We start from the raw sequence: 23,013 nt of genomic DNA, 5'->3' as shown, positions 1-23,013 counted from the left end.
ATAAAACTTTTCATACCTCCAAGTTAGTCGTACTAATATTTGACAAACATTATTATGGTCATGTTTGGACTTGTTTGCGTTTTACATTGTGAGTAGTTAAACACAAACTTTTATAGGAGTATAAATGTTAATTTGCTTAAGCATTTGGGTCACTTCATTGGAAAAAAAAAACCAAAGAAAAAAAATAGAGTCTGAAGAATTTTACGTAGGTACTCAAAACTTAGTGTTCCTTTTTGAGAGTATCTTCTTTAGGTGTTTATACCTTAGCACCTTATAAGTTTCTAGTTAATTTAACAGACAGCACCTTATGACAGACTTACATTTCAGTTCCTTAAAAATACTATCCCTTAAAGCTCGAGGTATTCATGACAGTACCAAAGAAAGTCCATTTTCATTTTCTGTAGACAGAAAAATGCTGATTTGAGTTTTCTACAAGAAACTCATTCGTGCGATAATGATGTAAAATTTTGGAAAGCAGGGTGGGGTGATCACTGTTATTTTTGCCATGCCTCTCAACATTCGGCAGGCGTAGCTGTTAGGTTTAAATTGTTAAATGTTATCATTGTGTTACTTAAATTTTTAAGTCTTAGTTCAAACTGTATGATCAAAGACATTCCTTTGTTTCTATTGCCCTCCCCAGCCTGTTGGTGGGGGAGGCTGTAGTGTTTATTATAGGCACATCCTATGTGAGGGTTCTGTTTTCTTGTTTAGTATGCTTCCTGCTTTTATGATCCTTTTGGTGAGCAGGAGGTCACACAAACGCATCCCCAAAAACACAAACACACACGTGCTTACACGTGGACACACATACACACATGGTACCTTATCTTTTGTGACCATAGGGGGGTTTAACAATGGGTGGTGCTTGTGTGTACTGTAACTGTTTTCAATAAAAGGCGGCAAGTGGAGGCCGGGGTGGAAGTGGTCTGACCGAGGGCAGAAGGGCTGCTCTGAGATCCTTCCCTTGCGCAAGTAAAATCGCTGTTCGTCTTGCTTCCTTGTCGTTAATGGGAATAAGTCTCTAAACCAGCGGAGGCTGTGGAAGCGCAGACCCAACAGTAGCCATTCTGCTTAACAACTTTAAAGGTAACATTATTGAATCATTGTCTTCAGATGAAGGCAGATGCATTATTCTGGTTTTCAAATTGGACAACACCTTCTTTATAGTCTGTAATTTATACAGTCATAACAACACAAATCAGGCCAAATCTATGTGCATACAATTATCTGAGAAACTTGATTTCTTAAAATCAAAATACAAGGAAGCCCACATGATTCTTGGAGGAGATTATAACGATGCTCCAGACGATCTCGTGGATAGAGTACCAATAAGAACATCTCAACACTCAAAATTTAAAAGCACTGCGTTTTTCTGTGAACAACTTGCAGATATAGACGTATGGAGATTCTCTGATACAGAAGATTTTACCTGGAGCAATGCAAATAGATCTCTACAATCCAGAACTGACTTGTGGTTAATATCTTCTTCATGTTTACATTCTGTTTCAGAATCTTCTCATGATTTTGCTCCATTAACTGATCACAAATTGATCACAATTCACTTAGTTGGCAATAAACAAAGTCAAAGTGATCTATGTGGTTTTTGGAAGCTAAATAATAATTTATTGAATAATGATACATTTTGTAATACTGTGGAAAAAACAAATCAAGGTAAGAGAAGCAGCAATAAGGCACAGCAAAGAAATAAAAAAAAACAAATGACTCTAAAGAAATCAGTATTATGAATGAATTAAACATATTCATGAAGAAAGATGCTCTTTCAGATTATTAAGAAATTAAATTGAAAAGACTAAAGGAAGAAATAGATAATGCATATATTAACACGGCTAAAGGGGCTTTTATAAGGTCCAAAGCAAAATGGCTAGAACTAGGTGAAAGAAATTCTAGTTACTTTTTTGCTCTTGAGAAACGAAACCGAAGAAGAAACAATATATCTGCTCTTAAGATTGATAATAACATAACCACTAATCATTTAGATATCTCAAAACATGTTGGTTCATTCTACAATTATATATACAAATCAAATTGTAATATCAATGATTGTGATAGATTTATCGAGTCAGTTAAAAGTTTTGCACCAACTATCTCAGAAACTTTAAAACTAATTGTGAACGTCCCATAACAAAATCAGAAATTTCAGAGGCAATTCGATCAATGAAAAAGGGCAAATCTCCAGGCAACGATGGTTTATCAGTGGAATTTTATTTACATTTCTGGGATATTATTGTTGATCCTTTATTAGAATTATTTAAGGAATGCCTTAATGTCCACAAGCATGAAACAGGGTATTATAACTTTAATTCCTAAACCTGATAAAGATCTTCTTGTTATAGAAAATTGGAGACGTATCACACTTTTGAACATAGATTATAAGATCATCTCATTGGTCTATGCCAAAAGATTTAGAAAAAAAATCTTGATGAGATCATAGCTGAAACACAAACCGGATTTATGACCAACCGCCATATCAGTTCAAACATATGGCTTATTTTTGACCTATTAGACTACTCTGACAATATAAATAATGATTCCCTTATTGTGTTTCTTGATTTTTATAAAGCTTTCGATACAGTGCAACATTATTTCTTATTTAAAGCACTCAAAACTTTTGGTTTTGGTCCAAACTTTGTGTCAACTATCGAAATGTTTTATAAAAATATTGACAGTTGTGTTATACTATATCCAAATACTACTAAGATTTCCAGTCATGAGATCTGTTCGCCAGAGTTGCCCAATTTCACACCTTTTATTTTTGATTGTGGCTGAACTACTTTCATTACACATTTTAAATAGCCCAGTTAGTAAAGGTTTATCTATTTTTGGTAAAGAAATCAGAGTGACTCAACTAGCAGATGACACCGTTTTATTCTTAAAAAACAAAGATCAGATTGAAAATGCTATTTCATTAATAAGAATAAGAATAAAAATTAACTTTATTTATCCCGAGGGAAATTCTTTTGTCATGTACATGCGCAAAGCAGCAGGAGAGACAGAGGAACAGATGAATAAGATATAAGATATACAATATATACAATAAGAATAGTGTACAGTAATATACAGTAGGATAGTGCAAGACATAGTATCGGATAACTCTAACGAAGTAAATTAAATGGTAAATGGCCTGCATTTGTATAGCGCTTTACTCAGTCCCTAAGGACCCCAAAGCGCTTTACACTACATTCAGTCATTCACCCATTCACACACTGGTAATGGCAAGCTACAATGTAGCCACAGCTGCCCTGGGGCGCACTGACAGAGGCGAGGCTGCCGGACACTGGCGCCACCGGGCCCTCTGACCACCACCAGTAGGCAAACATGGGGTTAGTATCTTGCCCAAGGATATTTGGCATGCAGCCAGGAGGCAGCCTGGGATCGAACCACCGACCTTCTGATTAGTGGCAACATAATTTTATGTTTGTACCATTCAGATGACAAATCCTTATACAACATTCCTGTCAAAAACTGTGTTAGATACCTTGGTATTCATGTCTGTAAGAATGACACGGAGCATCAACAACTCAACTTCTCTCCCAGGATGGAAAAAACTAAAACTATACTGAACTTATGGCTCCAAAGAGACCTATCAATTTTTGGTAGAATCCTTTTGACTGGAGGTGTTTCCAGATTTGTGTATCCAGCCCTGTCCCTTAATGTGTATGATTCTATGTGTAAAAATATTAATAACTTATTTGTTAACTTTGTATGGAAGAATAAGCACCATCATCTGAAAAATCATTGCTTTGTGGAACTAAAGATAAAGGTGGTTTTGGCCTTCTGGACTTCATGGACCTGAACTATACATTTAAGGTGAAATGGCTAAAAGAATGCTTAAAATCTCCTGGATCACTATGGCATTTCATTCCACATAACATTTTTAGGAATGTTGGAGTTCTACAGTTCTTATTGTCTTGTAATTACAGTATATCAAAGTTAAAATGTCTGCATTTTATCAACAGGCATTGTTGGCTTGAAAACGATGTTGTTCACATAACTTTTCTCCACATAGATCTATTATCTGGAATAATGAATGTATCACTAAAAGGAACAAATCACTTTATTTGCAGAATTGGATTGATAAAAAGATAATCTATTTAAAAGACTTATTTGATGCTGAAGGCCAACTACTTAGTTACAGTGACTTTATTACAGAAAAAACATTCCCTATCAACTTTAAAGATTTTAGCTCAGTTATAAAGTCCGTTCCTAGCGGACTGATTGATTTGATGAAAGGCTACAAAAAACAGAACACACCACATGCATCCGTTAACACTCTTTATATAAATGGTATAGATCTCTTAAGCAAGAAATGCACCAATAAACATATTAGAGAATGTTTGTATAATGCTAAGAAAATAACTCCAAGAAGGAAGTTTGTTTGGAATGCTATTTTTGAAAATATCAACTGGGATAAGGCGTGGCTTATTCCTTTTAGATTTTGTATCACAAACAAAATAAGAGAATTACATTTACAACAGGAAAATACTACATAACATATTACAACATAACATATACATAACATTTCAAGATTCTGTGACATTGATAGAAAATGTACCTTTTGTAAAACTAAACCTGAAAGTGTAACTCATTTGTTTAATGGCTGTTCATATAGTGCTACATTTTGGAGAGAACTTGAAATTCTATACTGTGCAAAACAACATACAAAGTCAAAATTGAAGGGAAGGACATTATCACTTATTTTGAAACCAAAGGAAAAAAGTTATGTACCATTGTCAATCTTTATATCTTACTAGGGAAATTCCACATACATAAATGTAAATTTCAAAACTCAGCCCATTATTTAAATTGTTTTTGATTGAAATGGAATATTATTTAAACTCTCTTAAATCATCTTCAAATAAAAAAGGTTTATCATTGATTGAAATTCATTCAGAAATGTTCAACAAATGAGCTGTTACAGATACAATTTTCAAGTACAAAGCTATTATGAAGTCTGTCACATCCCTCTTTTTACCCTTTATTTATTTATTTACCCTTCTTATTTTCATTGTACTGCTTATTGTTACGCTGATTTGTCCTGTATCTCTACTGTACAAACTGAACTGGAATGACTGACTGTTCACGTTACAATTTCAAATAAAGTTCTGAAAAAAAATCAAGGTTAAAAAAAAGCTGTTTCCAGTTTGATCACGTGATGAGCAAAGGCTGAAAGTGAAAGCAAGCGAAGGTCGGGTCTGCGCCGAGTCCACAGACAGCTGCAATGTCCGCGATCAGCAGAGCAGAGGTAGGTGCTTCTGTTCTCATGTACGAGCTAAAGCGCGACGGAAGCACAACAACGTTTTTACGGTGGTCCGGTTTGCGCAGTGTAGTCTGCACCGTCCGTATCTGCGCAGTTGCTCTGGCAGCACGTAGGGTTAGAGTGCGCTGCTTTCTCTTCTTTAGTTCATCACAAAAGCTGCTTTTACAAAGCAGCGTTAACAGAGCTAACTGCGATACGGCGCGCACACGGCTGTTTAATACGACTTCCGGTGTTCTGACAAAACACCCTACCTATCAATCTCTGATTAATACGAGCACATTTCTGCTCTGAGCTCTTCCACTCATGCTACGGTACTTTGACTCCGTGGCTTTCAGGGCTGTGTGTGGCATTCATGAGCGTGTTTGTGACCGGACGGAACGCCTGCTGTGCCAAAAAGTGTTTGTTTGTTTAATTCATAATCAGACTTTAGTGAACAGGATTTACACAGGGGTTATATAGAAAGTATTACTGGGTTATTGCACCTACATAACCAATCCAGTCCTTTTTGGCCAATTAAAATATCCTTATTGAACTATTGTTACATTTGTTGCCGTTTATGCTGTCCTCTTGGTCAGATTGCGCTTTAAAAAAGACATTTTTACTGTGAATAAGACTTTTAACTGCATAAATAAAGGACATATAATTCTACCTTCTCACATCATTGTTGTTTGTAGCGCAAGATGAGTTTCTTTAATTCATTAGAGACACATTTGACATGTTTCACATGTTCTAGGCCAACAGGTCATTAACAGCTCTTCAATCGTCTCTCAGCCTGTGAACTTTGGCATGTAAAACTATTCAAAAATAATCATTGTTTTTATTATTTTATTATTAATTTGGGCCTATTCTTCTTGTCCTTATTTCTATCATATCTGCACAATGGTACAATACTGAACATGAGGTTCTTTTTGATGGCACTATTCTTCATAAAATGAATCATAATAATCATCATCATCTTCATTAATGATAATACTTAGAGATCTTCCTGACCTTAATGCAGTGGAATATTCCTCTTGTTTGTTATGTAGAATAGAATAGAATAGAATAGAATAGAATGCCTTTATTGTCACTACACAGTTGTACAATGAGATACAGAGCATCTCCTACTCAGTGCAAACATGGGGGCGGGGTGCACGGCAGTATATACATATGAAGAGGAAAAATATATATAAAATGTACAAATATACAATCCGGTGTAAAAAAAAAAGAAGTAAATATGTAAATAAATAATGTTTTGTATATACAGTTCAGGTTATTGCACATAGAATTTAGTATTGCATATTCATAGAGGGAAATGGGAGAATGGGGGGTGGGACTGTGTTATCAGTGCATGTGTGAGTTAAACAGTGTTGGGGAGTAACGGAATACATGTACTGCCGTTACGTATTTAAAATACAAAATATGAGTAACTGTATTCCGTTACAGTTACCGTTTAAAAAGGTGGTATTTAGAATACAGTTACTTTGTTGAAATAAATGGATTACACGGCGGTACTTTCCTGTTTCATATTGTGGCGGGTCAGGACTGTTTGGGTTTTGTTTGACAGCTATGTTCTGTTGATCCAGGCGGCAGCGTTATGGTTTCCATGGTTACAGGGTGCCGCGCGCTCTCTCTGCGACTGTGTGTTTCCTGGGTGAGAGAGCGCCTTTTTGTTGTTGTTGTTGTTGTGCTAAGCTAATAGGCAGAGTGTTACAGGCATAGCCCTAAAGAATGTAGCCTCATGGGCAGTGTAGTCCGTGCTGCAGGGAGAATGGACTGCCATATCCGTTATGTGTCTGTGAGCGAGAGGAGGGAGAAAAAGGAGAGTGAAAAAGTAGGAGCTGTCATCGAGCAGAAACGGGAGCTGGAAGTATGTAAATATAATAATAACCACTGCAGCCAAGAAGAGTGCCTGACGAGCCCAGTTGTAAGTAAGCTATTAAGACTCGACTGTACACTGTGTTCGTGTTTTCCTCCGAAACAATAAGTTCCGTTGGAGCAGTCTTTCAACGCCTCTCTCTGTCTCTCGCTAGCAAAGTTGACCCAGATAACAAAGTAAAGCTAGTTTTCAACTACGAGCCCGACACGAACCCGACGTATTAGCCAGAGGTCCCTTTACTACGGTTAGGAGCCGCGAACCTCCAGTAATAGTAATAAATCACATTCATGTAGTTGTAAAAAGCATGATAATATATTAAGTAAGATGGTCTCATTGAGTAACGTAACGGAATACGTTACAAAATACATTTTGGGGCATGTAATCTGTAGTGGAATACATTTTAAAAGTAACCTTCTCAACACTGGAGTTAAGGCTGGTTATGGTTATTCCTGTTGTCCTATATGTCTTGCACAGCTGGTGTGGAGCACCAAGACTTTTGTGACAATAACAGGCTATTCTATTCTATTGTGTTTCTATTTGTTTGTCTAACGTGGCAGCTCTGGTATGGACACAGTTCTTGACTCAATATTCTGAGCTTTATTATAATGTAGTGCATTTTAATGGCATTAATGATCAAGTAACTAAAGCTGTCCTGTCTCGTTGCAGTTTTTCACAGACATCATTCTCAGCATTGATGAAACTCCTTTTAAAGATAAGGGAACATTAAAGAACATTGTTGAAAGCAGGAAGGATTGTTACTCCTACGAGAAGAAAGGTTCCTGTTACAGAGTGAAAGGAACCTTTGAACAGCTGGACAAACTTGTAAGCAGATGCCAAAGAGCGACCGATCATCACAGTACTGCTACACATGGACGGACAGGTCAGCACAGTCATCACGCTTCCACTCGTGTCAAATCTGTGGAAGTTTCTTGGGTTGTTATGGACTACATTAATAAAAAATGTGGAGAAAAACTTGGAAAAATTCTTGGAAACTGTTCACTGGTCCCTGTACCACAGTCTGACATCACTGCACGGATTACTTTCAGACCACAGAGTGACTCGCTCCACCAAATTGCCTTTGTCAGGCAGAGGTTCATCACATTTTACCAGAGAGTTGCGTCTGACCTGCACATCATATCTGTCCCTGGGAATCTACACGAGCACAACAAGCTGCAGAGAAAATTCCCAACTCTCATTTTTGAACCAAGCAACAATAAACTAACAGTCATGGGACCTTTCCCACACGTAGCTGAATTTAAGGAGTTTCTTTGGAAAAATTGTTCAACCAAGCGTCCGGCCAGCAAAACTCCAGCAGACAGTCTGAGCAACAGAATCTCAGGGTCTTCATCGGCACACAAAGATCCTGATGATGAATCCTGCCCGATCTGTATGGAAACAATAGTCAGAAATAAGAAAAAGACACTGCGGTGCAAGCACTCTTTCTGCAGCGAGTGTCTGGAGAAAGCTTTTGTATACAAGCCAGTCTGTCCCACCTGTGGGGAGTTATATGGTACTCTAAAGGGGACACAGCCTGATGGAGGCACTATGGAGGACACCAAAAACGCTTCACCTTTGCCTGGTTATGAGAAGTATGGAACAATAGTCATCCACTATTATATTCCAAGTGGCATTCAAAAGGTAAGAGTGCAGATACAAGGTCATTTTCTCTGTGATCTGCTTCCTGGTTTCAGGCAGACATGTTTGACCCGGTCAGAGTCATAATTATTAAAAACAGAAAAAAGGCTAAGGCATAGGCTAAAACCAGACAGCAGAATATAAGAACTTAACTTTTAGTGTGTGTGTTTTTGTTACCCTTTCATGACCCCAGTCTGCAGCATCTAGGTTTCACATCATCATCATCATCATCAGAAAAATGTTCCATCTGCTCACCTCACTACCACAAAACTCTGGGCTGCACTTCCACCAGAGCTCCACACTATAAATCCCCCTTCTCCTTTTAAATCACATGTCAACATCCATCTGTTCAGAACTGCATACCCGTCATTATAACTTGGTCCTAGTCTCTTGGTACCTTGATTAGTTTTAGAGTTGTGACTCTATTTGTTTACTTTATTTAATCGTCTGTTTTTATTTTGCTGTACTAATGTCAGGTGACCTTGAGATCGTCTCAAGGAGCAATCTGAATCTAAAACAAGATACCTGATAGATAGATAGATAGATAGATAGATAGATAGATAGATAGATAGATAGATAGATAGCCTGAGTCTAGCTCCTGTCACCGCATTAACCTGGTCCTGGTGACTGGGACGTTACTGTTTACTGTTTCTGGGACGGTTCTGTTTAGCTTCTACTACTCTTATCAGTACCTGCACCAGATTTGATCCTGTGTGGCTCTTGCAGTGGGCGTGTTTGTCCAATTGCATGACCCTCTTGGTTGTGTTGTTGTTGTCACGGTTCTGGGTCCGTTGGACCCAGTATTTTGAGTTTATTATGTTTTGGTTTATTTTTGAGTAATGGATTGTTTTCTTATCTTGTTGTGCTGATTATTGTGGTGGTGGTGATGATTACTAGCTTCATGTGTCTGTTTATTGGTGATTAGGATTTGTGTTCTCATGTGTGGGTTTAGGTGTCATTTTCTGTCTGTCTCTCAGTGTCGAGTCTGCGTCTTTGTGTAGTGTTCTTGTTTCCTGTTTTATTGTGAAGGTCTGCGTCTCATGTGAGTGTGTTCAGTTTTACCTCTGTCTCGTCTTGTTAATGACTCCCAGCTGTGTCCACCACCTGTGTGTAATCTCCTTGTGTTTCTCTGTGTGTATTTAAGTCACGTCTTTAGTCATTGTTGTTGCTGGTCCGTCTGTGTATCCTCCATGTCCTATTCGTGTGTTCTCCCTGCTGCCACCATCTTGTACCGTCGTCCACCTTGCTTTATGTTCAGGTTCGTGTTCTTGTTCATGCTCTGTGGTTTAGTTGTCCCAGTATAGTTTAGTTCTCCGTTTTGTCGTTTGCCTCTCTATATTTTGTATCAATAAATCACCTTCACACCTTCACGACTGCCTGCGCTTGGATTCTCTTTTTCCTTTTTTCACACGGCTCTTCCCACTCGCCGTGACAGTTGTGCTGTAGTGAGCAGTCAGTCACGTAGCTTTCCATCGCCCTACTTCACGTGTCAGTGAATTAGGGCTTTGGCTAGTTCACTGACAAAATGTAACTTGTTGTATTTAATTTTATTTATATAAAACCAAATCACTACAAGAATCACCTGGAGGTGCTTTATATTGTACTGTAAAGAAAAACCTACACCAGGCATGTCTGCTGCAGGGAGCATCAGGCAGCACTGGTCACAGCTGATCCTGCAGGGGTGAGAAGCTCTGCAGCTTTTGAACTTGTGTTGTTGACACCTCAGATACTGGTCTTATCGAGGTGTTATCACCTCGTATGTGCGGCAAAGCTTGATTTATTGCCACTGTTATATGGTCAGTGTTGGGTGTAATGTGTCACAAAGTTCATGTTACTGGAATCACATTACATTTTTCAGTAAAACATTGGTCTGTACTAAATTCAGTAATTACATGCTGAAAGATCAAAATCCAACACAGACACGTGTCAACGTGAACTCTTAGATCAGACTGAGCAGGAACACAACCCAGTATGCTCCCAATGTCACCAGCCTGGAGAAATGGGAGGGCTGTGTCAGGAAGGGCGTCCAATATTCAATATTTGTCAGATCAAACAAAAACTCAAAGAGGTGTTTTGGAGTACTAGTACTAGTATTCATCTGGTACACCTGTGTACTAGATGAGTGTACATGAAGCACACAGGTGGGTTCATTCATGTGAGACTCACAACTTCTGCCTTGTGTGCATAATTTTAAGAATTTCTCAGCACATATAAGCTTTACTTTTATAAAGAGTAATAAAGAAAGCAACTGCAAGGTCAGGCCCTAAAACTACAGCTACCTGAGAGCCAAATTCACATTAAGTCTAGGCAAGTTAGATAAAGCAGAGTCTTTCTGTCTGTCTGCAGGAGGAGCATCCCAACCCAGGTCAACCATATGAAGGAGCATCCCGGACAGCCTACCTTCCAGACTCCCCGGAGGGCAGGATGGTCCTGGGCCTGCTGAGGCGAGCCTTCGATCAGAGACTCATTTTCACCATCGGACGCTCCACTACCAGTGGCAGAAACAACACAGTCACATGGAACGATATCCACCACAAAACCTCAACACGTGGAGGACCGACTCAGTAAGGACAATGGCAACACTGCAGCTCATTGATCGATCATTTTGGATTGATTGCACCCTCAGTCTCTTCTATATTTAAGGGGCGTCCACACAGGAAGCATCGCTAGTGATCATTTCAAGCACCGGTTGCAGAGATCACACTTTATTTACCACATCAGTGGTTCTTTTGTTCACTGTTGCTTGAAGTCGCTTACTTTCATGTCTGTGCTGCGGTCTCTGGAAGGCACCTGCTGTGTGGACGTCCCCTTACAAATGTACTGATGAGTGCATGTCAGCATGTTCTTGCCTCCAAACATTTCTTCCTTTGCAAAGAGAACTAGCGTGTATCGATTCCTTTATTTTACATCAGTCTGTGTTAATGTGTCTCAGGCTCATTATTAGTTTTCATCATAGGTGAAACTGGCTGTAGTTCAGTTTGGTTTGTTAGTGCTAGTTTACCAGGTGCTTTCTATGTCATTTAAGTTAGACACCTTACATATTAGCCTACCTTACAGTCAGACAGCCATATGAACAACATGCTGGACGTTTCAGACACCAGCAGAACCAGGCAGCCATCTGCTGCTGGGTGGTGAGAGGATAGAGGCGAGCGTACCACAATCAAGGACAAGAGTAGGCAGGAGTTAATGACGTGCAACAGTAAGAATATGAGGCAGCACTTATTTTCCTGTGACTGTGTTACAGCTACGGATACCCCGACCCCGAGTATCTCAGCCGAGTTCGAGATGAGCTGAAGGTCAAAGGAATTGAATAAGTTTAAGGTTTGTGTCTGCACAAAGAACACTTACGATTCTTTTTCTACGTTTTGTCCCCGTTTGATAATTCAACATTTTGAACATAAACTGTATTTAATATAAACTGTAATGTTGGAAGCAGCTAATATTTGCAAAAGAAGTAACAGTAGTAACACTTAACTGTCTGCAAAAGGTCAAACACAGTTATGTCCCATTTCAAAAAAAGGCACAAACAGTGCATACGAGTAGATGTAAGGAGTTATGACGTGTGTTTGTGTTCACTTTGTCACAGGTAAAAGATGCAGCCGTCCCAGACTGACTGCTGCTCATCACAAGCTGAAGCCACACGAAGCGTTTCCTCTCGTTGTGCTTTCATGAGTCATGATTTTTGACAAGAAGCCAGTTTAAGTTGATTCTCCATTAACTCCCCCCCATAAAATATCAGCTACATTGTATAAATCCACTTTGGTAACACTAACCAGAGGTCTTAATAAGGAGGATGGCTAACATCCCCAGGGTCACTCAGTTGTATTGTTGGACCTGCAGTGATTACGTTGTTTCACTGTGTCGGCTAACAAACATGCAAAGTGCTGGGATGAGCGTTATCTTTAACTGTCCATTCATCTGATTTTTGTGTTGTTCTTTCATTATATGTATTTAGATGTATGTACACTGATCAGGAGGCATGTTTTGTGACTGTCCAGAACTCCAGTTTCCTTTTTTTTAAATTATAAGCCACATGAAGCTAAATGAAGGTAATGTTGATTTCCTCTTCTGAGCACAGGCAGCCACAGCATGGCTCCTCCAGGACTGGTGGTGCTGTTCTCCATGCTGATTGGTCAGTGAGCTGTGATTGTATACCTGTTCAATCACACCTGTAACCTTGAACAGAACCTCCTCTTAAGCAGTTTAGAGTCGATGTACGAGGTGAGAAGTGAATCATCACTAAACAAACTAAAGTAACCTTCAGCCCAAATCACACTTTGAGCTAAAAAGTTGCTCTCCAGAGCATCCATCAGAGTATGAAGTGTGTGACGTTTAACACACACTTACACAGAAAGAGCATACAGTGCTTGTATGAATGAGGCAAGTTGTGTGAAGCGCTTTGAGTGCGCTTTAGAAGAACTGTTCCATTTACTATTCAGGTTTGTGGTGACAGAGTGCTGAGTGCAGTGTAGTGTATCAGTGTGACACAGTCCACTCTACCTGGTGTTTACGTTCAAACCTAAGCACCTAAAGAACGCGTGGATGGACGTCCCTGTAAGACTTCATTAGTGTTTGGTGAAGCTGTGTTTATCAGTACGGCACAGCAGGCTGCACCACACATCTGTGCCCAGCTGTGTCATCCGTCATTTGGTGGACTTTGTATAAAAGCTGCATTTATAAATTAATTCACTGTGTTGCAAACAAATAACAACAAAAACCATGAGTAGGTGTGTCTGTGACTTCTGTTCAGTAATTTTCATTGAAGCTGGCCTGGCAGATTAGTGCTACACAGCTCACACAAGCACAGAGACATGGTTTAAACATCTAAGTCACACGTTATGATCTGGCTGTTCTTGGATCTGTTCTCAGGACAGTACACAGACTGGACATCCCTTTATTTAGAGAGCACATCACTTTGCTGCAACATGTCATGCCTTATGCACAAGCCTCCTGATGGATTTGTCTCTTCCCTTGTTAGATATGGAAAAGAAGAAGGCCATCCTAATTAAGCAACATCCTTCATCACATCCATGAGGATCAAACCTGTGACCCAACAGTGTAAAACAAGCATTTAGACCAAACTATGGTTCATGGGGAAAAGGCTTTGTACATTTTGACAGTGAACCATAAACTTATGCCTAATTCAAACACATCAATAGGAGGATGTGAGGTTCGATTCTTCAGTCTGACATGTACCCAGATATCCAACAGAGAGATCAATCTGAGGAGTTTAGCTAAAACGTAGAGACAATGGCTCCATCGGCTCCATTGAGAACCACAGTGGACAAAGACGTAAACACAGAGCTTCTGATTTACATACTGTAGGTTACACTTTACTGATTAACCCTCTGACTTCACAATGGGATTAGTCGGCCAAGTTAAAATAACCTCAGAACTCGTGGGCACATCTTGAGTGGGTTCACTGAGATCACAGACCCACACTTGATAACACAGCAGAGCCTGTCTTTCCACTGACAGTGGTACAATTCATACTCATTTAAATTGAAAACTGCTTCCAAGAAGAAATAATGGCATTAAAGATACACATCGATGAACATGATACAATCAGTTTGTGCAGTTCTTAAGGCCTTTTGTTTTTGGTGTGACGTGGTTGTTACTGGTGAAGGAACCCTGCTTACGTTTCAGATGACGTTCTTGATTAGACGGAGTGTCCAGGTTCCCAGACTGAGCTTGTTTGGTGCAGACAGTACATCGCATCAGAGTAACGTGCAAACAGTCAGTTTGGGATTTTACTGTGTTCCTGGCGTCTCCCTGTACTGGAGAAGAGGTGGATTATGAGTCATCAGACGGAGCTCGTTTCACTCAGCAAATTAAGTGAACACTTTTATTTTATGCACCCAAGACCAGACAGCATGAGCACATTCTGGAGGAGGAGCCTGCATTCAGCACCGTGTCTCACTGAAATGTGTCATTCTAGTTGGGAACGTACCAACTGTAGCTGTCACTGATGCTGAGTTTGTTCTTTATTAAAGTGGAACATTTGATCCTTAAAAAACAGAGTAAAAAGGCGCTGTCCCACCACCTGCTGCTTTAACCCTGGCGTGCTAACATTAGGCGGTGTGTATCTGTGAAGGTCATCCAGCTCTTTCCAAACTCCTTACAGGGCTGATATTAGTCCTGCACCAAAATCTGTTTTCATTGCAAATACTTCATAACTGTTTTTTGAGAACATTTCTCCCTTGATCAGCACAGAAATGACAGACGCTCAAATCCAAAACACCTTTTGCAGGAGCGTGCCCTGGTCCACGATCGGCAGTGTTAATCCCACAGAACTCACCGCTCACATCTATATAGCTCTAGTCTTTACCAACCACGCATACATACAGGACTTTATTCTGTACACTTCATGCACATCATCTCCATGGCCAACTTAGAAAGACCAATTACCCAAGCATGCATGTCTTGACTGTGGGAGGAAGTGAGACTAGCTGGAGCAAACCCATGCAGAGCATGCAACCACAGTGCTAACGACGGCACGGCACGCCGCCGGCACTTTAAATCCTCAGCTGCTTCTATGGTGTCTGATGTTGTTCTGCATTGAACTGGAAAACTGAATGAAACCTGCCACAGCCTGATGGGAAATTACTTTTGGCTTCTCAACACTTGATGCCAGCGTTTTTGCAAACCACAGAGGAACTTGATGGTTTATTATCATCATGGGTTCTCAAAGTTGTTCAAAATTAGAACTGAAATTGCACTTCCCTTGTCAAAGGCCTGGTCCAAGTGTTTGTGAGCTATACATCAAGTTTTACTTCTTCATTCCCAAAATGTAAACAACCATACAAACCAGTGACGTTTGGGAAAAACCAAAAAGTGGACACAGCTACAGACTGGTGTCAAATGAAAACACAAATCGTGTGGGTTAGTAAGAACATAGAGCCAGGATAGCTTCACTGCTACAGCATCGTCCATCACTGGGTGTGTTGATGATGCAAGGCTCGCTCCATCATGTACGGGTCCGTACTCGTGCCTCGAGGGTGGCCACATTGGTATTGTAGGAGAGGTTTCATCATCATGATCAAATTTATACTGGTTTTCAGTGACTCACTTCTAACTCTGCCAGCAGCACAGCAGAGCCAAACCAAACAGGAGTTAGTGTCTCAACAACTGAGCAAACATCTGGAACTCAATCTGATGGTGGACCAGTACAGATGTTACTCCCAATAAATTAGACTCCAGCTCATTAGCTAACCTTTTACTTTCCTACTGCTGTGCACATGTACATCATTGTTGATAACCTGTGACATCTGTACCACACTCGTTAAAAAAAGAAAAACAGGATATGACTCAGTGATTTCAGGCCTACCCATCCATCAGCAAGCACTTCATGTGACGTGGCATTTAACCACGTTAGTTTTTATGAAAGTGAACACATAACTGATGCAGGGTAGAGACAGGGTCATGGAGCATCATCAAAGAGAATCATCAGGAAGGAAAAGAAACAGGAAGAGGAAACAGGGCAGCCCATGCCACAAAATCCAGGCGTCTGGTACCAGAAGTCACTAAAGTCAAAATGTCGGGGTCAGGAGTAATTTTCACCCCCACTGTCACGTCAACGCCACTGCCTGCTGTTCCCTCATTTAGTGAAAGCAGCCACCACAGCCCATAGCAGCTCGTTGGTGTTGGCCTTCATGCTCTCCCCTTCTGGCTCCAGTTCCAGCAGCTGCCGCACTCTCTTCATGGCGAGGTCATACTGATCATCTAACAAGGGGGCAAAGGCATTTTCCAGAACATCAGAGGAATGGGCTAAGAAGATGAGAGCCAGGAGCCGCTTGTCCATTCGATGAGGATCATTCACCCACTTGTCCAGCACAGCCTCCTGCACCTTCTTAATGAGGCGCTGTTTGATGTTGTTGTTGGTCAGGGGATGTGTCGTCATGTCAAACAGCAAAAAGTTCTGCTTCTCCGTAGTCAGGACACCTTTTTCCACCAGGTTTTTGGCCAGCCGTTCACGGACGTTCCTCAGCTGGTAATGAAGCTTCAACGGGTTCCACGTCTCTCCTACAAGGAGCCGACAAAACACGAGACCGTTAGTGCCGTCACACGCCAGCATGACCAGCTCAGCTACGTCTACACCACAGACAACAGGAAGAACCGCATCAGCGCCAGTACGGCAAAGGCCTCAATGAACCTTTAGTACAATAAACTGTAGACAGTTTGGTGTGATTGGAGATGTCGGTTCTTTAAAGTTGTCGGTGGATTGGTTGTTACAACAACATGCCTGTCAACCTATTCAGGAGGACGGTTATTAACAGGCTGTATTTACCTGTTTCATAGTGCACACATCACAGCACTCACACTCTAACTACACTTTACCTGCAGACACAGACAGTGTTTTGCTAAGAGTCACTTGGAAACACAGTGAGGAAGCACACAGTGCCGTGGGAGAGCCCACAGTAGCAGGACAGCTGAACTCACCGCTGAGCAGCTCGATCCAGCTCTGCACAGTCTCTGGTGGCTGAGTGTCTTTGATGTGTTTGAGAGCTTCGTCCAGGAGCACATCACCTGTAGGAGCATCTGACTTGCAAATCACCTGCAAATGCATCAGAATTAGAGCAGGCAGAGCGTGGAAATGTTCTTAACCCTGAAAGAATCCTGCAGTTAATCCAGGCTTTGCTGAACCGTGAAAAAGTCCTTACCAACAAAGTGGGAGCAGATTATTACAGTAGACTGACACGACATGTGAAACAGCACCGAGTGAACTAAAATACAAACAAACTAGGCATGTGTGGGACTAGTCAACTCATCGTCGCTGCTGTCACTAGTCAGTACCAGACTTACTAGTCAGTTAATCTGTTAAAATTTTATTCCCAATTATGATAAATGGTTGTGTCCTAAGCAGCCACCAGATGGAGCATCGTTGTTGAGAAACACATCAAATCTCAGCCTGATGTTTTGTTATCAGAATGAGACAGAGGATCAAAACAATGAGCGCAGAGATCACATCTATAGGCTGGCAAAGGCTCGATGTTTCCCCTGATCAGCTGAAGGAGGTGAAAGAGCGAGGTCTGAGCCTCCCTGCTGCTGCTGCCTCACGATATCACTACTAATGAGCTGATTTATTGTTACTTTTACTGAGGTGGCTGTCAGTTTGTCATACTCTAGTATGTGAACATCTTCTGTAGCAGCATGTTCTCATATCCAACATCAGTTTGCTGTAAGCGTTTTGTATAACGTGTAACGTTGAAGAAATGAGTTGCCATAAACATCGAAATAAAATAAAACGACGCTCAGTTTTAGTATTTGCTAGTTTGGTGAAACCTTTTTTTTTTTTTTGCCTGTCCCGTTTGGATCTTTAGCCGTCAGAATTGTTCTCTGAAGGCCAAGAAAGACGCCAAGCAGATTTACTTTACCAAGCGGATCATCATGGCCTTGCCATATTGAGCCATTTGATTGACCTTTATTATAATTATGTATTTATTTGATTTGATTTTCGGTTGTTACAGACGGGACAGACATGACTGGGGGATAGGACAGGAAGGAAGAAAGAAAGAAAGAAAGAAAGAGAGGGAGAGAAAGAAAAATAGAGGGAAGAAGAGATGGTGAGAAAGGGGGGAAGAAAAAAAAACAAAACAAACAAAACACCTGGATCACCTGTATGGAGAAGAAAAAAAAACAGAAGAGAAAACAAACAAAAAAAGAGCAACATAACAAATACAACACCATCACAATAAACTAGCTAACAGTAGATAACAGTAGATACTAAACATTACATGTTATTGTGCAGTACGCAAGATTGACAGCGCACAATGTGCTTTGAGGTAGCAGCCAAGAAAGGTGTAGTTTGTGTCTGTGTACACCTGTGTGGATCGGCACGCTTGTATTCAAAAGGTTTCTCCATGTAACGATCTGCTAGGGAGTGTGGGGAGCCATAGCCCCGCCCCCCAGGGCATGAAGCAGGTATGGAGGGGATCCAGCCCCAGCCTGTTCTAATGTTTGAGTCGAAGGTTTATTCTTTAGCACCTGACGGCTGTTTCACTTCTCATCCGTAAACACTCTGCAAACTCTTTCATGTGATTCATTTTATTTAGAAAAATCTCAACAGGATCTTCAGCTTTATTGTGAAAGGTTTATGTGGAAAATAAACAAGTGGACGTCGGAGCCACATGCTGGGTTTACGGTCGTTGTTGCTAACGACAACGCATAAAAACAGTCGCTTGTCCGTCCGTAGTGTGGTCATATTAAATATAAGAGAAAGAGAGAACTTTAAGAAATTAATACTACAGAACCATCAAAACGATGAAGAAATATTACCGTAAACAGTTTATTTTGTGACACCACAAAACAAACGATAGCCGAATGTGAAACGACAGACGTTTTCATATCGTCATCCGATATATATCGTTATATCGAACAGGCCTAGTAACACCTGTACTTATTTTCCTAAATCCAGCCTCTGACATACGCCGGCTATACACAACAATTAAAAAGACTAATAACTAATAAAAACTAAACATTTTGAATGAATCCAAACTAAACTGAAATGAACTCTAGAAACTCAATGAAATGAAACTGAATTAAAAACAAAGAAAATCTTCAATGCAATAAAAACTGATTAGAAGATACAAAACTGTAACAACATGAGATTTTAGGTGTGTGTTTGGACATGAACAGCTGATACTACACGTCTGTTAAAGATGATCGTTCCTGTGCAGGCCTTCACTACACGCCATGACACTAATACACCAGCAGGGTAATGATGTCTAAATGAGAAACAGCTTGAGTACACAGTGAAAGCTTAAACATAACCGTGTCGTACCTTCCTGGCCAGCAGACCTTTCCTCCTCATGCCACAGGCCTCCAGCTGAAGGCGTCCTCGCAGGGCCAGCTCGATCAGCATGCACCCTCGCAGCCCTGATGAAATGCAGTCATTCCAGAATGAGGTGTAGCCCTGTGCAATGGGACACATCATCACAATCCAGGTTGTCAGAGTGCCAGAAGCAGACGAGCTCAGCACCAAATCATTACAGGTACTTTCAGTTAGACCCATTCTAAACACACAGTGTATGAGTGTGGCTCATCAACAACAAACATCACCTTTGTGTCTTCATCCATTCTCTTGTTCACTTATCCTTGTGTGTGTGTGTGTGTGTGTGTTGGGGGGGGGGGGGGGGGGGGGGGCTTCCCTGTACTGCCCACTGTTCAGCCTGACAGACACCGTGGACAGGTTGCCGGTCTGTTGACCTGTCCACGGTGTCTGTCACAGGGCTAACACACAGAGACAGACAACCATTCACACTCACATCCACACCTAAGGGCACCAACTAACTCAACCCCACTAACTGCATATCTTTCAATAGTGGGCGGAGCCGGAGAACCCGGAGAGAACCCACGCAACCACAGGGAGAACATGCAAACTCCCCGTAAAGGGAGGTGGGGGAATCGAACTGCATCCTGTTTGTGGTAAATTCAGTCGACTGTACATGATTGGGAAAGGCACCCAGCTGTCTACATAAGCTCCCATAGGTAACAGCACAAGTCCGAGCACAAACCCAGCCATCAAGTCCAAGAACGTGTGTGTAAACCAGGACTGTACCGAGGCACAGGTCAGGGGAAGGGTACAAAAAGACTTCTGCAGCACTGAAGGTCCCAGTGTACAGTAACATCATCTATAAACAGAAGTTTGGAAACACTTCTTAGAGTTGGCTAATCTGAGCGGCACATGACAGGCGCTTGCAGTTTGTCACCTGAGGGACTCTCAGACCATGAGAAACAAAAGTCTGATGAAACACAGACTGAACTCTTTGGCCTGAAAGACAAGCGTCATGTCTGGAGGAAACCAGGCGTCCCTCATCACTTCCTTACAGGTGGTGGCAGCATCATGCTGTGGAGATGCTTTCTAGCAGCAAGAACTGGAAGACCAATCAGGGTCGAGGGAAAGAGGAACGCAGCGACATACAGAGACATGATAACGTGCTCCAAAGAGCTCTGGATCTGAGGCTGCAGGGGAGTAAGCTGTGCGCGTACTTTTGCTTTGATGATCAACAATGTCTTGTTCCTCACCTCCCACAGAGTTACTTACCGATCCTGACAGAACATAGATGCATATGTCCGTACTGACAGCAGTGTAAGCTGAGTGATTCTCTACAAGATGCACATAGATGTCACTGACCTGGAGCTCTGGGAGACACTTTGACACTTTTGAGGCAGAATAAGGACCACAAATGTCATCGTTTCTCTGTTCACTGTTAGCATCACAGCGAGATCATGTTTTGGCCACCAGGGTAACGAGTCGGTCACACGACTGAAAACTGTGAGTAAATGGCTCATTTGAATGTGTGCACCACCCAGGCTAACTTTTATGATCATTATTTAACACTTGTTGTTGCAGCAGAGCTTTTCTGACCTCTGACATTCCTCCTGAAGTTGTTCAGTGCTGTGAATGTAAACTACTTCAGTTAGTGAGGGAGGGACTGAGTGCTGGTCTGTCTGCAGCGGTGTGAAGCTGCATGTCAGCTGGAGGAGGCAAACACAGCACCGTTTCAATTCTAGATGACCTGAAGATCAGATTATCAGTTCTGTTAACAACCAATCATCAGCAGCTTGTCATCAAAGCAGAGTCCCACAGCCGTGGCATGGGTGAGAGAGGACCACGCTCTACTTTATCAACATGGATCTGAAGGAATAATGTTTGGTCACCCACTGAAACTCATCCATCTTCATTTCTCAGCCAAACTTGTGATAAACTGGACTCTTGTTGTATACCTGAAACTCTCCATCAACCTGTATCCTGTGTCAGCCATCTGGCTTCTAAAACTGCTGCATTTACTCTTTACAGAAGAAAAAAAAAACAGTTTTTTTGTGTTGCTGACGTCAAAGTTAAAACGAGCAAACATTGTTTGTATTTTTGTTTCAACTGATACAAGTTTCCTGTTAAATTTAGAGGTTAAATGACTCCGTTGCATTCCTAATGTTATGTGAACGGGACTGAATCCGTACTCGAGGATTTTAATTTATCGGTAGATTTCACTTTGCTTGCTGTTCGTAGTTCAGTGACAGCACATCATCGATACGTCTAAACACACCTTTAACTTCTACTGTAGCACTCTGTATTAGTTATAATAATCAAACACTCCTGTAAACAGTTTTTTACTTTGACTCCATTCCCCGTTTATTCTTTTTACTCATTGTGTTAGCTTAGAGCTACTAACATCAAGCGATAACGCCAGGATCGTCACACTTATTCTCCGACCATTACTGCTGAACTAGTGGGAGATATCATTTCTTTCCATAATCGTGTAGCACCAGACATTAGCTATCTCGCTGCAGACCGAAGACAGCAACTGTTGTTAGCTACAGCTAGCATTGTAGCAAGCAGGGATGCTATCTTACATAGAGCTGTTTGGAGACTACAGCTAACGTTAGCCGAGCGATAACGTTTACCTTATTTGTTACAGCGTTAAAGCGCAGTTTATCCGCCATTACCTCTCGGTCCTTCAGTCCTAACAGCAACACTTCTTCCATCAGTGTAAGACGTGTTTCTTTGGAGTCTCCGGTATCATCATCGTCCTGATCCTCCGCTCGCCGGGGCCCGTGGTCTTCTTGGTCGGACGGTCGGTCTTTCTCAGCGGCGTTACGCGAGGCTTCGGTCCGCCTCTGCACGAGGCCCGAACTCCTCTGAGTCAACGAAGTCATTTCTGCCGGCGAGTGTGCTCAACAGCTACGAAAGCAACAAGCCTGGGACTACGTTCACCCAAGTACTTGTCAACCATAAGTATTTTGCGTATAGGTTAGTACCCTTATCAGGAAGAGTACTCCCCACCTTCCGCACCAGCGTCTGTCTAATATGGCGCCGAGCGGAGACTGTGGTACCAAACCCATCCAGCAGGTTTGGTACCACAGTCCTGCTGGATACCAAGCGACCCAACTTTAACTTAGTCTGAATGCCACACCAGCTCATTTCATCAACAATAAATCAATAAATCACATTTTCCACCAAAGATCTGCGAGTGTTCATGTTACCTATGGCTAAAAGTCTCATGCTTGGACAGACCCACTGGACTCCTCCATATAATAACAAAATCGAAATATATACTAATATATACTATAATATTAATGAAAACAAATAAGCACATTAAAAATACACTTGTTCCCAAGTGGAACCACAAGATAAACATGATTGAAGAACCAAATTAGTTATTCTGGACCTGTTCCTCTCGTGCTCTGTGTTCATTAATCATCTTAACTAATGAGGGAAGGAATGAGTGCTTGTACTGGTCGT

The 23,013-nt window shown here is 41.3% G+C and overlaps 2 protein-coding genes across 3 annotated transcripts; one reads left to right on the top strand and one right to left on the bottom strand.

The window, feature by feature from the left end:
- Positions 1-5,036: 5,036 nt before the first annotated feature.
- Positions 5,037-14,063, top strand: si:dkey-3h3.3 (uncharacterized protein LOC100144568 homolog). Of its 2 annotated transcripts, none has more exons than XM_063488898.1 (5): positions 5,037-5,263; positions 7,803-8,774; positions 11,118-11,335; positions 12,016-12,092; positions 12,358-14,063. In XM_063488898.1, the coding sequence occupies exons 1-4, from the start codon at positions 5,240-5,242 to the stop codon at positions 12,083-12,085; spliced, it is 1,284 nt and encodes a 427-aa protein (XP_063344968.1). In that variant the 5' UTR covers positions 5,037-5,239; the 3' UTR covers positions 12,086-12,092; positions 12,358-14,063. The 2 variants fall into 2 exon arrangements, with proteins under 2 accessions (XP_063344968.1, XP_063344967.1); XM_063488897.2 differs by lacking the exon at positions 5,037-5,263 and adding an exon at positions 6,633-7,184.
- Positions 14,064-15,974: 1,911 nt separating this feature from the next.
- Positions 15,975-22,684, bottom strand: golph3a (golgi phosphoprotein 3a). Its single transcript, XM_063488899.1, has 4 exons — positions 22,218-22,684; positions 19,552-19,683; positions 17,211-17,325; positions 15,975-16,793 (listed from the first exon to the last, which is right to left on the bottom strand). Exons 1-4 carry the CDS (start codon positions 22,425-22,427, stop codon positions 16,369-16,371), a joined length of 882 nt encoding a protein of 293 aa, XP_063344969.1. The 5' UTR covers positions 22,428-22,684; the 3' UTR covers positions 15,975-16,368.
- Between the last annotated feature and the right edge of the window lie 329 nt (positions 22,685-23,013).

This window comes from Pelmatolapia mariae, linkage group LG12, assembly GCF_036321145.2.
Source record: "Pelmatolapia mariae isolate MD_Pm_ZW linkage group LG12, Pm_UMD_F_2, whole genome shotgun sequence".
In the NCBI taxonomy this organism is placed as follows: Eukaryota; Metazoa; Chordata; class Actinopteri; order Cichliformes; family Cichlidae; genus Pelmatolapia; species Pelmatolapia mariae.
This window is presented reverse-complemented; position numbering and strand designations above follow the sequence as displayed.

What these genes read in the sequence shown, in the direction of transcription:
- golph3a (XM_063488899.1), bottom strand. Translation starts at nt 22,427, where the DNA reads ATGACTTCGTTGACTCAGAGGAGTTCGGGCCTCGTGCAGAGGCGGACC. An exon ending in TAGGACTGAAGGACCGAGAG is followed by an intron (nt 19,684 to 22,217) that starts GTAATGGCGGAT and finishes CCCATTGCACAG; the next exon opens with GGCTACACCTCATTCTGGAA. An exon ending in AAGGTCTGCTGGCCAGGAAG is followed by an intron (nt 17,326 to 19,551) that starts GTACGACACGGT and finishes ATGCATTTGCAG; the next exon opens with GTGATTTGCAAGTCAGATGC.
- si:dkey-3h3.3 (XM_063488897.2), top strand. Translation starts at nt 6,999, where the DNA reads ATGGGCAGTGTAGTCCGTGCTGCAGGGAGAATGGACTGCCATATCCGT. An exon ending in TTCCAAGTGGCATTCAAAAG is followed by an intron (nt 8,775 to 11,117) that starts GTAAGAGTGCAG and finishes GTCTGTCTGCAG; the next exon opens with GAGGAGCATCCCAACCCAGG. An exon ending in ACACGTGGAGGACCGACTCA is followed by an intron (nt 11,336 to 12,015) that starts GTAAGGACAATG and finishes ACTGTGTTACAG; the next exon opens with CTACGGATACCCCGACCCCG.